The sequence below is a fragment of the Dermacentor variabilis genome, chromosome 8, assembly GCF_050947875.1.
Source record: "Dermacentor variabilis isolate Ectoservices chromosome 8, ASM5094787v1, whole genome shotgun sequence".
NCBI classification, from domain to species: Eukaryota; Metazoa; Arthropoda; class Arachnida; order Ixodida; family Ixodidae; genus Dermacentor; species Dermacentor variabilis.
The window spans coordinates 49336397-49353727 of record NC_134575.1 but is presented as its reverse complement, the minus strand read 5'-3'; the positions used below and the strand labels follow the sequence as shown (position 1 = coordinate 49353727).

Genomic DNA, 17331 nt, shown 5'->3' with positions numbered 1-17331 from the left:
GTCTGAAAAGCTTCTCTGCCGATACTTCGGCCCTTACGAAATACTTCGGCGTATAAGCGACATCACTTGGGCTCTCGTGTTCATCAGTCCGCTGAACACGAGAGCCCAAGACAGCGCAACTCCACGGAAGTTGTGCATGTTGTCCGCATGAAACCCTACCAGGAGAGGTCATGAACAAAAAAAAAAAGTGAGAGCCCACAGGAACCCCTACTTCTTCTCATGCATTGGGCCGATGCGGTAAGGAGGAGGATAATGCCGCAACAACTTGGTCACATTCAAGTTGCGCGTCCTTCTTATTGGACACTGTGCATGCTGTAATGTGGTGTTGTTCAGTAATAACAGGCAGCGACTTTCGTGACACGGGCAGCCGGTTGGACCCGGCTCGCATGTGCCATGCGCGCGAGGTGTCACGCGAGAAGAAAGAAGACGGTCCGAGGCCAGTTTGAAAACGCGACTGCCGGGGATTTCTTCAAGACCGCAGTGACTTTTAGTTGTGGGCACAGGTTCACCCTTAATAAAATATCGTTGCTTTATTAACATCGTCACAACATATTATATAAATTGCTGTGGTTTCCAAGCGGTTAACTCCTTTCCCTAGACAAGGCTCACGAGCCAGGGGCCAAAGCTACTGAAAGTGGCAGTGAGTCAAGTCCTTTGGGAGCCGGTGGCTGACCAGGACTCCCGACTGATAGAGGGCTTGAGATCGCTTCTTGTGCAAGCGCGATGCTTCAGATCAAGCACACGCTTGCTGCGCAACGAGGTTCATCCAGCATTTTGTCACTTTCAACACTAAACGTGCTCAAATATCTCGTGGCTTGTGCAGCACCTATGTCAAAACGGCCGCATGAGAAAATTAAGTGCATGAGACTAGCGTCCATTAAAGGGCACTACCTTTCCTGTTGCCCGTTTATACTTGAGCGCATGTGCGAACTACAAAAATGAATATGTATAGCACACCTCAGTTTCTCAATCCTAAAGCGTACCAAGCTGCTCTTAGAATGACCAACATCGAGACGTGTCATAAAACGGCCATACTCATCAAGTTGCTGACTGCAACTTGCAACTTTCAAGCTTAACACATCAGTTACTCCGACATATATGTAGGTTCACATGATCATACTTGGTATAAGCTTTCAGTACAACCCGCAGATGCCATAAACATTACCTAAACGTACCCTACCGCAATGGTCAGCAGCAGTGCAGCTTTTTACTTTTTTTGTGTGTGTGTAGTCCGTGCTTCTCTAGAAATCTCAAACATTATGTGCTCACAAGATTTAAGTTTAATTACATTTAAGCACCGCGTTTCTAGAATTGTGAACAGGCTGGTGCTACAGTGAACAGAGGCTTGGCAAGTGACAAAGCAACGCAAAAACAGAAACGGATGGAGATGATGCCACTTGGGACATTCTGGCACTAGCTTGTGCGACATCGCAGATTTTGGCAGCGTCAACTCGATGCTATTTAATTATTGGCTTATGCCACGGAACTTATGATATGTACTTGCTGGAATTTTTAGTGCAGTACATTCAGATGGTGACAAACACACTTAGTGCTCGTACATTTAGTTTGGCATGCTTGTCATTGTCGAAACATACTGCACTAAAATAGTAGAAGTGATAGGGTACCAACTAGCCTAAACTAATGTTTCGCTTAGTTAATGACATACTTTATTCAAAAGTTAAGCAAGCACTCAATCTGACAACCTTTAGAAACCTTCTCTCATAAAAACAGGCCAAACTGCGCCATTCATGACGTCATATGCTACGTCACTAGAGCCACTGTCCAGATTTCTTAATTTGCTAAGAGAAATTTTCAATATTTAAAAGAAACGAGCTGTTTTCGCTGCGCACTCCAACAATCTAAGTGAATTTAGCGTCCCTCTTTAGCTTTCCTGTAAACTGTTACCAAACTCACCTGTGCTGGAAACTTTCAACCTCGTAGACTGTCGCTAAATAATGCTCAATGAACCAGAAAGCAAGAAAGTTGTTTCACGTTGCGTAAAATGACGAGGTTTGAACATAGAGACAAGATGCAAAGGGCATTAATCTCTTTTTATTTTCCACTTTCATTTGCACCAAACATAAAAAGTCAAACAAACAAACTTAACCACTTCCCATGACTTTACAAAAGCAGATGACCCCACCACGACAATCACTTGCAACGTAAACAACTCGAGATGCTTATCCAACAACACCACCATAAAACTTGCAGGTGTGCTTTCAGAAATACTAGAAAGATAAAAAAATTAGATGCCCCTTCCTCTAAAGGCCAACTGCAACAAAATTTCCACCTTCCTAAGAAACCTAGTTACATGTAGCGTACATACGGAGCAGCCTCCATGCAAAAATTTATGGTTGAAACATGAGTGCATGCGTCACCGAAGGCTTTGCAAAAGCTTTTATACCGAAACCTTTCTTTTATACTGAAAGTACAAAAAACAAAACAAAATGAACACACACACATGCATGCACACACACACACAAAATGCTGCTATTATCGCTTGTCGAAAGTGATACACGGTGTAGAATGCATTGTTCCACAGCATGACCTCAGAGATTATGTGGTGCCTGCTTCTGCCTATGGGTTGCTCCAAAATCTCTGAGGCAATGTGCCGGGACTTGCATCACATCTGCTATCCACCATACGCACACGCTATTTAAAGGCTGCTAATAAAAAAAGTTAGACAATTACGAGCCCTGAAGCACTGGCAAGATTGTTTCAGTAGTCAAGCTGCTCATTTATAACCAATCAAGCCAAAGCAAAATTTTGTTGCAGTTGGTCTTTAAGTCAAAGGTACTGTAACAGCATTTCTTTTTATGTGCCACGGGCACTGTAGCAAGTACAACAGGCCAATTGAAATGTGTGCAAATGCCCAAATTTTTGCCCAAATTTTATTCGTGCAATTTCAATTCTTTGTAGCAATAAAATATACCACACTCTACAAACATATATGCATGAATCTAGTGCGAGTCTAGCAACAATTTAGTCAGCTATACATCTTAATAAGATCAAGTTAATACAGACAGGGCCATTTCAGAAATGGCCCATTTCAGTATGGCCCGATGTAAATAAATAATTTACTTAAAATGTACGCCTACTTTGACGCTATTCTCAGCAGTATCAATCGGCACACGAATAGTGATAATAAAGGGTCAAAGGAGCACAACTGTCTTATCATTATTACTTCAAAGAGTGCCTTTGCAGTGTGCGCCAGATTAAAGATTACACATAACAGCATCTATATAAACATTTCTCCACAAGTGTGCTATGTCATACAACTTAATAAAAACAAACAAAATTAACGCATTTGTTCCTGTTTACATTATTAGCTAACACAAGGGAATGAGCAAAAACCAAACACAGCTTGAAATGCACGTGACAGACCTGAACACCACTGCAACGTGCAAGACTAAACGACTAGCTTAGTTATATAAACTAAAATCAAACACTGGCCTTACACACATCCTCTGCGCACTTCAAGAATGACTTATTGAATCAGTGGGGAAAAAATGCAATTGAGGTTCAAAACACAACACAATGCTGGGATGTGCCATTTTGTAGTCAAGTAACACGAAACCAATGCATACCAGTTACAATACTGAATAACAACGGCAGATACCACCATTGCACCATCAAATCACGTGCTACTAATTGCTTTCGAAAACAGTAAGAAATTTACATATGCAACGAGTCCGAACTGCTACGCTGTTCGTAAGCGTACTGCACAACCAGATGAAGGCACAAGCATTCTGCCAAATGCTGATGTCTTCCGAGTCGACGCAATGAGCAACATGGATGAAGCACGGAGTGCACAAGATAAAGAAAAAAAAGAAAAAGAAAATTACACAAACATGCAATGCAATGCACAGTGTCCCATTTTGATGAGTGAGAGACACAGGGTCATGCAAATGCATGGATTTCCTCTGAGATAAGTACAGTTTGCAGTTTGTTGGCTAGCACTTCCCGCCTTCACATTTGTCTTGCCAGCGTCATTCTACTGGCAGGCAAACAGTAAAGCTTTTCCACAAGTGAAGCTTTGCAGAGCTTCACCCTTCCTCGTGTTCCTTGGTCCCAAAGGCACAACCTGGTCCTTGCAATATGCTCGATGTAATGGCCTATTATGATGGTATCTGTGCAGTTCAACTGAGGCCGACGTCCAAGGCCATCATAACAATAAACCCGACCACGGTGGTCCACGACGCCAGTCGGCCATTTGAACTGCAGCGAGACAGGTTAAATACGTGGCATGAGGTGTGTTTGAACCAGAGATCAAAGTTCAAGCACAAGATCGCCAGGGCGCAGCGCTGCGATCTCAGAGGCTATGCACGTGTGCAAGTGTGCGGCCCTTTAGTGAAAGCTTTTCCCCAAAAGCTTTTATGATTCAAAGCGGCGCTTCAGGCTTTACACGAGTAAAAACGGCAAATTATTTGTTGGCTATTCCTACTGCACGATAGTGTGGCCATCAAAGAACACTTTATTTGCATCTTCCTGCAACATTCCACTTGCTGGTTTCTACGCCCAGCTAAACCACCCTATCTAGCCACCAAGGCCTTGCTAATAGAACGTGCTGCTGGTCTAGTTGGTTTGTGTTTACAGGTTTAGATAAGCTCACACTTTGAATAAAGACAAAGAGAAAGACACAGGACAGCTGCTACTTTTGCTACATTAGCAACAGTATAGTTGCAAAGAGAACATGTTTTTATTTCTCGGGATTGCACATCTGCCCAAGTAAAGGCGGCAACTTCATCGCTTAAATGAAGATGAAGGTACAGTGGAATCTCGATAAGTGGAAATTGCTTAAACAGAACTGCCTCTTAATTGGAACATCATCCTCATGGTTGGCTGGGTTTGTATTTGTGCAATTGTATTCAGCTTTGTCTCTCAGTAAATAGAAAAACTCCTGACAAACTGTGCGCTGTGCGTGTCAAATGTGCCTTTATGTTGTCCTTGTCATTCAGCTTGAGCTACAACAAGATAAGATATGCTGTATCAACAAGCCTACCTATAGCTTTCCTCATTGATGAACGGACCCAATCTCAAGGGTCCCTTGAGGTTCCGTTTAGAGAGAGCCCACTGCACAGTGAACTAGAATATACTGGCAGTACGCCGAACAACATACCTCTCGGCTTCTCGTGTGTGTTACGCGAAGTGCTGCTCGTAGCAGCGGCGCGGTCGTCGCTAGCTATTGAATTCGTCTGGCAAACCATGGCTCTACACATGGCCTGTCTGGATGCGCATCTGGTCAGACGTATGCGTCTGTTTCAGACCAGCAACATATTTCACTGCGATACACCTTCAATAGTTACCTACTGCAGCCAGCTGCCCCTAGTGGCAAGATGAAAACACGCCAGGCGGAGAGCCCTGGCCGCGGCACTCAAAAGAGGTTCTAGTATACTTTAACAAAGCGCTAGCTGCACATTTGTCAGTTCTGTCTCTCCCAGATATTTTTCGTCACGACAGCCATGTCAACCTTGTCCAGGTCGTAATATACAAAGAAACTGTGTTTGTACACGCTGTCTGCAATACTGACTATGCCGCCATTAACTGGGCAAACTACCTTGCAGACAACCCAGCTTCACTATTACGAAAAAATTCTATAGAACCCTTTGGCGTTCTTTGGAGCATGAGCCAAGTAAAAAATTACAAACAGACCTTGCACTTGTGGTGCTATCAAAGGTAAAAACGTAGAAAGAGGCTGCAAGTGAACAAGGACCGACCATCACATTGTCAAAAGACGGGCAAAATTTGGATGGGGTAAGGGAAAAGAACTTAATGCGGGCAATGACACTATATTTAGGTGGTGCCCTGTCTTTTAGTGATGGTTTTTCAATGCCGTAGCTGAAGAGACGCATTCTGCCTTCTGTTCTTGTGGGAAGGACCATCAACACTGGTGACGGGGGCACCTGTCCGCACCCCTCGAGTTATATTTTTGCTTCAAGCGCAAGTTTCACTGTTCTGGCTTGAATGAGACAAATGAAAGAACAAACACGCTGCAGCATTTTTCGAATGGCAACTTTAATGAACCCCTCATCAAGCTCCACCGAATCTGATTGTAGTACAGCTGAATTTCAATTTTAGAAAGGACAGATGGAGTTGCTAGAGCTATCCGGTGAATTACAGGTTGAATAAAAGAAGTGGATAAAAAAAAAACACAAAATTCCCTGCAACTTCCATTTTGCAGTATATTTACTCACTTCTGATGCATGCCCGAATATAATGCACATTCAGTTTTTATGGGTTCAAAGTGGAAAACAATGGGCACCTTAATTTAACAAGCCCTCGATATTATAGCAAGCGTAAGGTAGCACGCCTCCGATTCTGGCAATCAGAAAAGAAGTCAGTAGAGTTTACCTTCCCAAAATGAAATTTTATTTAGCCTTACTCTCCATCGTCATTGGTCCGAGACAGCCTTTTATCACTGTCGCAATAAGAGAGTTTGAACCCTTTGGTGCCTACCTTTGTTCCATAACAATAATCATTATCTATCTTGTGTGCCTTTCCTCAGCAAGACATGGCATTGCTCACAGGAAAGTAGCGAGTGCCAAGTTTTCAGTTAGGTAAATGCAAGCAAGACAGATGACAATTATAGTTTCAGAACATGTGCCCCAGAGGGAGCAAACTTTTTTGTTTGTATTTTACAGTGATGGGCAATAACATGTTCTTCGTACAGTCCAGTGCATTTGATATTTGGCATTTGCTGAACGATTCTGGAACCATTTCAAATCGGACAGTGGCCCATGCCTAGACTAGTCATTTCACCAGCACCTCATGAGGTGCAATACTCCAGCCCTCCGAAAGCAAGTGATGCAGTTCCACTGTTACTAGTAAGAATAGTATGTACGATGCAGTACGTCCAGTGGGGCCCTGGACTGAGAGGCTCCGACCACCCCTCCTTGAAATCGTTTCCATTGCAATAAAGTTTCTATCTATCTATCTATCCACTGTTACTAGCTTAGCACCTAACATAACTCCCCTTTTGAATGGACTTTTTGTAACGATAGCAGTGCTTCATTGTTGGAGACCCATGTGAAATTTTACTGTGTCGCCATCTTGTGATGAAAACGCGATGACACTAACCGACAGTTGGCTATTGCCATTGCTGGAAACACAGTTTCTGTTTCATATTCGGATGTAACATGGAGGCTACTTTCGGACAAAGAAGGTGCACATTCAAATTGGGTAAATACAATCTTTCCCTGTAAGCTGCTGCTTTCACTTGAAACTCTGCTAAGGACAGGCTGAAAAATGCAATCTTTGGCAGGTGATAGCCTAGCATGTCCTATAGCCCTGCCATCAAGACCTTATGCCAATGGGGCAACACTGGGGCCAGCTGCATGTGTGTTGACCAGTCTAGTTCCAATTATCCAACAAGATCGAAATAATGAGCCTTGGCTTATAGTGGAATCGCACGGGGGTTGATCGGGACCTTCAGTCAGGATTGAATTAACCAAAAATCAAGTTATCAGTTTAAGGGTCAATTTATTTTTGCAGAATTAAATTCTTCAGAGTGACTTATGTAAACAGAAACTACTAAACACTTCTTTTTTTTTTTGGTGACATTAAAGCAACAAAAATATATTAATGCTTGCGGTGTTATACAAGCACGGTTTAGTCTTCAATATTATGGATAAGCCCATGGCTTATCTATGCCTATGCCTTAACTAAGCCTATGCCTTAACCGAGACTTGGGTTGTCACCTCATGTCAGTGATGAATAACTTTTCCATTGTGTGCAAAATTTCACTGTATACCGTTGCGATTACACAGTGCTTAGAGGAGGAGGTGTTCTCCTAGCAATAGCGAAAGGCTTACCTTCACCTGCAATCAGCGTCATTTGTGAACTTCAAACAGTCTGGGCTTCCGCTACCCTTGGTCATCAAAACATAATACCAGGTACATTCTACTGTTCTCCCTCTACCTCCTGTTTATTTAATAATGAATTCTACGACACCATTTGCCATCTTTGCAACCGTTTTCCTTCATCACCGACAGTGGTCCTTGGTACTTTCACGCTTTCCAAACACTGCGTGGAACACTGAACCACCCTCATCGTCACCTTTTTCATAAGAAGCTAAGGAATTTTTAGAGACTTGCTTTTCTTTTCTATTTCGTAACTGGTAACTGATCCTATGCGATGCAGTGGTAATATAGCCTATACCACTGACCTAATTTCAGTGCTGCATCCCGACCTGGTATCTGGAATCGCGCATTCACCTGGCATAGGCGACCATTGCCTCCTTCATTTCTCTTTTAACTTGTCTAGTCCTAAATCCGCCAAACGGAATACCACAGGCGACTACAAAAAGGCTAATTTTGATGCAATTAACAGAGAATTAACCTTATTTCTTTATGTATCTTAACAAGATTTTGACAATCATTCCATTCAATGTAACTGGGAGTCGTTCTCAGCTAAAGTAAATGAATTAATCAATAAACATATACCAACCCACATTAATACTTTAAACCCTCAAGCACCTTAGGTGCCTCGCTAACAGAAACATTCCCCCCCCTTTTTTTTTTGCTTGGCTCAAGAACTCAGTCACTAAAACAAGACAGTCTGCTTATAAAACAGCATTTGATGCTCATGTTACTGCATTCAACCTTGTTAAGATTAATTTTTATCTAGCATTCTTCCATTGATAATAACAAGTAATGCTAATAAATTTTGGAGAATCAACAACCCATCACCTGGTGATCTGATTATATTAAACATTGAATGACTCCTCAGGTAGCTGTATTCCTCGTGACCAGCATGCTACTGTTTTAAACCAAACATTTGCGAAAGACTTTTCCAACAAATGCAGAAGTGTTTTGCCAGCCACACTTGAATATGACAATGTGCAAATGCCTCCAATTATTGTTGAAATGCCTGGTGTTCTAAAGCCTAATTAATTCTCTGAATGTTTATAATCCTAGGTGTGACTCAGCTGTTAACACCAAATTTTTAAAAGCACTAGGGTTCATTTCAGTTTACTTTCAAAGCTTTTTTTCAGAAATCTCTACACACATCTACACTACCCAATGAATGAACAACCAGGAAAGTGAAGTCAGGTAACAGAAACTCGTCTATTAATTACTCTCCCGTTTCCATGACTAGTACCTGCGGTAAACTACTGGAGCATGTAACTTTTTCTAGCCTTGGCAATTTCTCTCAGTCTAACTCGCCGTTCGCTCTAGCATAGCGTGGCTTTAGAAAAAGTTTTTCATGTGAAATGCATCTAGCTTCTTTCACGGATAAGTTGTATCAAATCTTCGATCGTTCGTCTTACGCCAACTGTATTTTCTTAGATTTCTTACAGGCGTTTGACAAGGTTTGTCACAAACTTCTGTTGTTCAATCTAAGTAAACTAATTTTGGAACCTAACTTCATCACCTGGATTGAGCATTTCCTAACAAATTGCACTCACTTTGTTGTAGCTAATGGATACAGTTCTTCTTTCAGTGGCATTCATTCTAGTGTACCCCATGGTTCTATTCTGGGCCCTCTCCTATTTCTCAAATATATAAATGACCTTCCGGCTACAGCGTCCTCAACATACATTTGTTCACAGATGATTGTGTTATATTTCGTGCGATAACCAATGAGGTCGATGCTAACCAACTACAACTTGATCTTAACTCAACAACTAAATGGTGTAACTCTTGGTTAATGGCACTGAATATTAACAAATGTTAAAAATTATTTAACAAAACCTGCACCGTAACTTTTCTTGAACTCCATCTCATTTAAAATACCCATTGCATAAAACTTTAATGTGGCCTAAATCAGAATATGCTATATCTATGTGGGATCCTGGACATGATAACCTACCGTGTTTATTCGAACCTAGGCTGGCCCTGATTCTAAGCTGATACCCGAATGTCCAAAGCCAGGAAAAATTTTAAAAGCTTACCTCGAACGTAGTCCGAACAAAAAAGTGAGGACAGCGTTCACAAACTGAAAACAGCATTTATTTAACATGAACATGCTGAGCTCACTCTACGTTATCATCGCTGCTAGCCTCTCGCACGCATCGAAACGCGGCACAATCTCGACGAACAGCTGCTCTCTGTTATCGCGCGCTTGTTTTCCTTATCGCTGTGATCTCCTCATTGCGGCACATGCAATAAGCGTCCCCTGTTGCCCCCTCCAACGACGGACGTTTTTCTCATCGATGCTGAAGTCCCGCCTGGCTTGAATGTTTGAAGATGTCTCTGTGGCTAGCACAACTTTTCGTTTGAAAGTGGCACTATAGTGGCATCGCCTGTTTGGTGCCATTACGATAACGCCACGCTATGGGCCATGCCGCACGCCGATATGACACACGTCAAAATAGCGACGTCTCTCGTGCACTTCAGTTGGTTACTGGCGTGGCTAATAGCAGCTGTGATACTGACTCCTCTAGATTGCGCTAGCTGTGCACCATATTTATCATTTTTCTATTAAGACCTGGCACGTTCTTTAAAATGCTCGAATCTAAGCCGACCCTAGAGTTTGGCATATGATTATTTGAAACAAAGCTACCGGCCTAGATTCCAACAAATGCGGTAATTACTTTGTAGAACTTGTCCAAAATAACACTGTTCGTTTGATCTTTTCAAACTATGACATAACCGCAAGCATTACCTCAATGAAATCCAATATCGGTCTTCCTTTGCTGTATTTTTACCGTAGGATTGCATGTTTAGCACTTTTTCACGCTCTTTATCATTGTGATATGTGAAGTGGACGAGATGGTGCCATGGTTGTGAAATGAAAGGAAGAGGACGACAAAGAGTGTGCGAGTGGAGGTGAATCCCACGCTGAATGGAAGACAACAACATCAAAGAGTGTCGGGCACGAGACCGTGTGGTGCAAGATGATGAAACAAAAGGAAAGTGACCCGATTGGGAACGTCCACAGAGCTTCCAGGGGCCAATCCCCGAAGAAGACAGGGCTACAGGGGTCACCGATCCGGAAGAGACAAATCGGCGAGCGCGGCAGCAACAGCGAGGCACTGAAGCAGACGGGGTACAGTTCTAGGAAGCGACGCAAGGGTGAAACCGGACCGGGAGCTGAAGAAGGCCGTCGGGTTCAGGACCCGAGCGTCCACGACTACACCCGACCGGGGCCTCCTATCAACCCGTTCCCATGTGTTGCAACTCCACCCGATCACGGACTGCTGCTAAGGCCGGTAAACTCCTGAGCCCACAGGCCGAATGCGAGTAGCTGGGCTACGGACCCGAGATTGCGCCCAGCTGCTTGGCCAGAACACCGCCTCTAGCTGCGTGTGCTGCCAGGCTGCCTGCGTCCCGTCTCCAAGCAGCAGCAGCTATGCTGTGGTCGCCTGTTTGTTGGTCAATCACCTCGACCTTTAGGCGAGAACATCGCCGCTTCTTTCGTTGCCTCGCCTCTGCCCCCCCCCCATGTTGAACTGTAGCGTGCGATGACACTCGCGGTCTGCCCTAACTTTCGTTGCGTCGATACTGATCCAGCTTTGAGTGCATTTGTTTCTTGATGTGAATTTTTTCACTGAGTGTTTATTTCACGCAGCTCTGTTTAGATTAGCTGTACTAAAAGTTTTGTGTTTGTTTTAGAACAAATCACTTTGTCCTCAATTGGGTTCTTGGAGGCTCTGCCTCAGGGAAAAGTTGGAAACATTAAAGAAAGAAAAGAACCTGCATCACAATCATCATCTTACCTTGAATGTAGAGTTTTTTGAAAGACTACATTATGTATACTATCGTACTGGTCCCTGTCATAAAGTTAGGACGGAGCTATGCTACACAAAGCATTTCTCTCAGTCTTTTTTGCCTTGCACCGTCTATAGATTGGTACTACCTTCCCGCTGATATTGTGGCTGTTAATGATGACACCATATTTTGCGAAACTATAGCTAACATTGTAACGTTGTAAAAATAGGAACTCTTGCATTTTTTTGTTTGTTTTTTTCTGACGTCTAAATAGTATTGTAGAGCAAGAAACTTCTGTAGTTGAGATTACCGTATTTACTCGAATCTAACGCGCACTTTTTTCCGACAAAACGGGTCCGAAAATTTCATGCACGTTAGATTCGAGTACATCCCCAAATCTGCGTCACCGTATCGCCATCGGCATCTCAAAATGACTGCCTCACATGCGCTTGCCTAGCTGCCGTAGCTTCTTCTATGTGCTGGAGTACGCATGCTTAGGTTAGTTCCCCGCCCGTCTTCCCGGTCCTCCAGTTTTCCACATTTGCTCTATCAGCATGGAAGTGCCGAATGCAAAGACACGCCAAGTTCATCGTGATGCCGCAATTAAAAGGAAAGTGATCACGTGTGTGGAGGCGGACGGAAATGGGGGCTGCATCATGGGCATTTGGAGTTCCTGAAACTTGCACACGGGACTGGCACAAACAGGAGAAGTTTTCAACTCCTGCCGCTGCTACGTATGGCACGGCCGCGTGGTCCCTATCTTGAAAGTGATCTGCGATGGAAACAGAGTCTACGCGTCTAGGCGCACCACACTGTGTTCTCGACGCTTAGGGAGCGTTGAAGCGAGAAGCTGCGCAAACGTCAATTCGCTCGCTCCTGGTACCGCACTTCTCCACTCCAGCATTTGGATGAAGAGTCTCCACGGTCATTTGATGCCATGCTTGTTAACTTAGTAAGTGAATGTCTAAAAGTTTATATGGCCAATAAAACTGCTACCCTTGCTTTTCGTACAGCTGTCTACAAATTTGCTATCGTAATTGATGCTTTGCCTTGAGAGCGAAACTGTGATTTTTTTTTATTTATTGCAACTTTAGTGTATTCGGAGTAATTCTTTGTTTTTCCAAATGAGAGAAAGTTGTATTCTTGTATGAAAGAATGAGGTGCACAGTACTGTAAAGGACATTTATTTTCTTTAGGCCGTGGCAAACGGGTGAGTGTTACGACCGAGGGCAATTTTTCTTTCTTTCTTTTGGTCACCGAAAACAGGTGCGGGTTACAATCGTGGGCACGTTAGGATCAAGTAAATACGGTACTTTCTTACTTTGCCTTTCTTTTTGTTGTTGTTTACTATGCACCACCTGCTGTACCACTACCCTCTATAATGCCTCTGATCCAGAGGGTATGACAAACAAATTAATAAAAATAAATAATAAGTATTTTGCGACAAATACTGTATAGCAAAATTCACACAACCTATGTTCATTTTCAAAATAGGCTTCGGACAACCGGGGCAATATATATTCTATTAATTTCATTCTCCATTCTTATATGTTGTGCCACGTGGCTGACCCCAGCGAAACTGACGTTGCGGCAGCCTCCAAGCCACATCCAAGCCAAAATAAAAGGGGAAAAAAAGGAAAGAAGAAACTGAGATCGGAAAATAAAGTGGATTGCTAGAGACTACGGCTCCAGCATGCTACAGCCACAGCAAAAGAAAGTGTGCAATGCCCATAAGGAAACCCTAGCAAATGAGAAACTTGGTGATGTTTTTGTAAGATGGATAAACAAGATACACAATGAGTTCTTGTGCATCTCAGGAAAAGAGACGCATGCGAGGCAGTATCCTTACTTTGCAAGCTCTTGCCTATAAACAAAGCAAACACGTCCTTACGGATGAGCAATGCAGTAGAGCCTCTCGTGGTAACGCATTGAGAGATAAGAAACGAGACAGCGGTCTCTCTTCGGATGCCCATAACCTGACATGGAGCAAGCATGGCAACATCATATCTACAGTGCGCAAGCACAGGCTTGAGCAGGTGAAGAGTAAGGAAGGTAAAGGATTACTACACCAAGGTCAACAATACGGTAGCCACCACAGCGTAAAGTTAAAAATAAATTCTGGCAAAAAGAGAGAGGTGGCAGCACAAAATCTTTTTTTTTTAACTTACAGGAGGTAGCAGAACCTACGAGGTGGCACTAAGCTGCACTTCATAATAAAACGCTAAATTCTTGAAAACATGCAGTCACTGTCGTACATAGACCTCTTAGAGCATTTGAGACTGTTTCCAATGCCACAAATATACACTGATGACCCTGGAAGGCTTAACAGAAGTACAATGTAAACTACAAGCTGTAACGCACCAGGAAGCATCGTGCTGCAACAATTTAGGTGCTACCAAGAAATAATAGCCTGTTGTACAATATGTCATCTGCATTTCCAGTCTGCTGCGTGAATGTGTTCAAAAGCCAGACCGGGTACATACCTCTCGTGGTATAAGTGATTGCCGCGTGCTTGTCCATCATGTGAATTGACCCGTAACGGGGGTCACGGCCTTTGAAGACCGAAATATCACCCAAAAAAAAGTAAGTAGATTTTCGGAAAACCACATATTTGGGAAGTGTGTGTTATGAACTATCTTCTCTGTAAATATCAACGCCTAATTCCATCCCGAATCTAGTTCTAATAAAATATATAACAAGCCACGGCAGCACCCGAGCTTCTCTTACCAAGCTTGTGCCTCCGGCACAATGTCATCGACGACGACGTAGACCATTGCCCCAGCAGCAAAGGCGAGGGCATAAGGCAGCAGGGGCTGAGCCATGGTCACCGCCAGGCATCCAAGGATGCCAGCTGCTGGCTCCACGACTCCACTGAGCTGGCCATACCTGAGTCCAGGCAATGATACAGCCAAAGACGAGTTACAGGCAATAGCCTAAACGCAGGTAACTGTGCTAGATTCTCTTCCGAGTTCCTCATCATCACGAGTGTGACTTCTTGGGAACTGCATAAAGAAAGGGACTAGACTAAACATTAGTGCCGACTATCAACCGTCATTCATTTGAAAGACACAAACATATGTGGAAAACCAAGGTGCGTGAGCACTCAACGTTCCACGCTTGGGGCACCAAAAATGAACAAAGCAAAGCAACATTGCAAAGCAACATACAAAGCTGAAGTAGCCTAGCAACGTGCTCATATGAATGACCTGTCCAGGTACTCCAACCCTTTGTTTGAATCAAGCATGCCTAGAAAATTTGTCATGTTCTTTTACCTTTTACTTCCCAGGGATCTCGCATTGCTCGAAACGGTACGTACGACCGCACAAAAGGGGTTAAACTAGTTCTCTTCATGATGCAGTTCCCTAGAAATAGAGCAATACACAACAAGGTTGGTTGGAAAACCTTTTGCCATCATAAGACTATATTAGTTCGCTGCAGAACAAAGGCCTGTCCCAGATGTGGCCCCCTGTGAGAAGTCAAGGGAACTCTTTCAACAATCAAGAGCACCAGCTTATTTTTTTGCACTTGCATGCACAGAAGGAGCAGACGCAACATTTGAATCAGACTAATCACAAGGACATACCATAATTTCACACACAGAGCCCTTCTCTGCATAAAAACTGTGCCCTAAATTACAGGGACATCAGAGAAATTTTAAGTGAACATGGACTGGTAAATTATACATTATGACATCAAGAATATCAGCCTTGCTATAAGCGAAGTCTTAGTAAGCAACAACAGACTCACACACAAGAAAAAGATGGCCTTAACATTATCTCGTTTATAATGCTAATCAGTGTGTTTCCTGTAGTCTAGATGGTATTTTTTGTTAAAATGTATTCCACTTGACTGAAATGAGATCCCTGTATACAGCAGAACCCTGTTGATATGTTTTGCACGGGACGGTCAAAACATAACTTAATAGTCGGGATAGTGTAACAGTGAGGAAGGTCCCAAATCACCACAGTAACACCAGAAATAGCTCTGTGTGCATGTATAATTAAAGGACACATACTATGTTCCGTGACAGTGCCTACTTTCCACTCTTAATATGCTTCATCGCATTACACAGCTGTATTGTGGTGAAGCTTGTTCAGAAAGGCGTTAAAAGCTACAACAGCACTGTGACAGATTCATCAGGCCAGACGATCTCATACCTCCTGTATTTTGTACTTGCAAATTTGCCTCTATACCACTAAATTTACATGACCACTTTGTTAAAATGCAATATAAGATGGATGAGGGAATATTACAGGATGGCAACGTATGGAACGGGAACATAGTACATAGGAGTCAGTGGGCTTTAGGTCAGGAATGCAGAAATGCGATGCACCATCAGGGAAAACACAACTGTGAGGAACGTATTAACGGGGTTCCACCATATTAGTCTGCATGTCATGAAATTGTGTTTGTGCTACATACCTCCTGCTTAGTTTCTTTGTTTCATTAAAACAGTATCCTACGTATTATGCTATAGCACCAGTGTTTCTTATACTTCTCCGTTGTTTAACCGCTGACTGTCTAATGTACTACCCAGGATGTTGGCCTTTTTCAGGAGGCATGCAGCGTGATGTCATAAGATTTGCAGTGCTGGCTTGAGACTAGCTAGATGTTTTATTGATAAAAAAACATTACATCGCATTCTAGAAGAGTGAAAATGCCATATAGTTAGCCCTTGTATTTTTTTTTTATGAAGAAAAAATGTCCAAGCATGAATTAATACTTCAATATCTGTGATGTACCAGCACTGCTGTTCAAACATGAAATTAAGGAAGGGAAACTTTGCTATTTCTTATCCGTTCTGGTAACCAAGCCTTTTTCTGCCAAATACACGCAGTTCCCTTCTCGCAGAGATACTTCACCAGACTAAACAAACTTAATGTAGCTTTTTAAGGTTATTCTTGAAAGCCTCTAAAAAGAAGTGTGAAAGAAAGAAACTGGCAAATATAGTTTGCTCAAATGCTGCGATACAATAATGCTGAAATTTTTATAAAATCAACCCAGCACAAGTCAGAGCTCTAGGGACAACTAATGCCTTTCATGTCCACATGGCCAGTGTTGTTGCTACTGTTAGGAATGGCCTGCCGAGATGCGGACCTGCAAGTTTTCTCAGCCAGCTGCAGCTGTGAGCGTTGCGAGCTTCCCCGAAGAGAACCAGCGAGGACAGCGCTAACCAACCATGAACTTACTTCAGAGAACTGCGGACTATGGCAGCGTCAATCCACCAGGCGCATCGTTCGGAGAATTAGTGGCGACTGCAGGAGAAAGGCAGCTCTGGAATTTAGAGGTGCCGGACAAGGGACAACCAGTGGCCACGCTGCGGGGGTCAGCTCGGGGAACAAACGTGCCTTTCAAGACTCAAGATAATGGGCAAGCGGCGGCTCGACTGCATTGATGTTTGACGCTGCGAATCGGCAGTGAAAGCTGTGCATACGTGTGTGAGTAAACCCTCTCCCCCCTTCACTCAAAAGGGGGCCGGCTGCGATGACGTTGAACGTTTTGCCTCACCTAGGGATCTAGGGAACACGAAGTGCTTATAAGCAGCTGTTGTCGGCTGCTAGGAGGGTGCTCGTGAGATCTGTGCTCGTGCTCGTCTGTGCTCATCAATGTAGTCATGCTTGTACTCGTCAGCTGCGTGCTCGTAAGCTGTATGCTGTATGCTCGTCTTGCGTGCTCCATT

The 17331-nt window shown here is 43.3% G+C and overlaps 1 protein-coding gene across 3 annotated transcripts in view; it reads right to left on the bottom strand.

Annotated features, from left to right (window-relative positions):
* Positions 1–2032: 2032 nt before the first annotated feature.
* Positions 2033–17331, bottom strand: part of Zip48C (Zinc/iron regulated transporter-related protein 48C) — a 58861-nt gene continuing 43562 nt past the window's right edge. For all 3 annotated transcript variants that reach the window (XM_075702110.1, XM_075702111.1, XM_075702112.1), the window contains exons 8-9: positions 14379–14537; positions 2033–4218 (exon numbers count right to left, since the gene is read on the bottom strand). In XM_075702110.1, the coding sequence (XP_075558225.1) occupies positions 4140–4218; positions 14379–14537 (238 nt within the window). In that variant the 3' untranslated portion in view covers positions 2033–4139. The remainder of the gene's footprint in view (positions 4219–14378; positions 14538–17331) is intronic.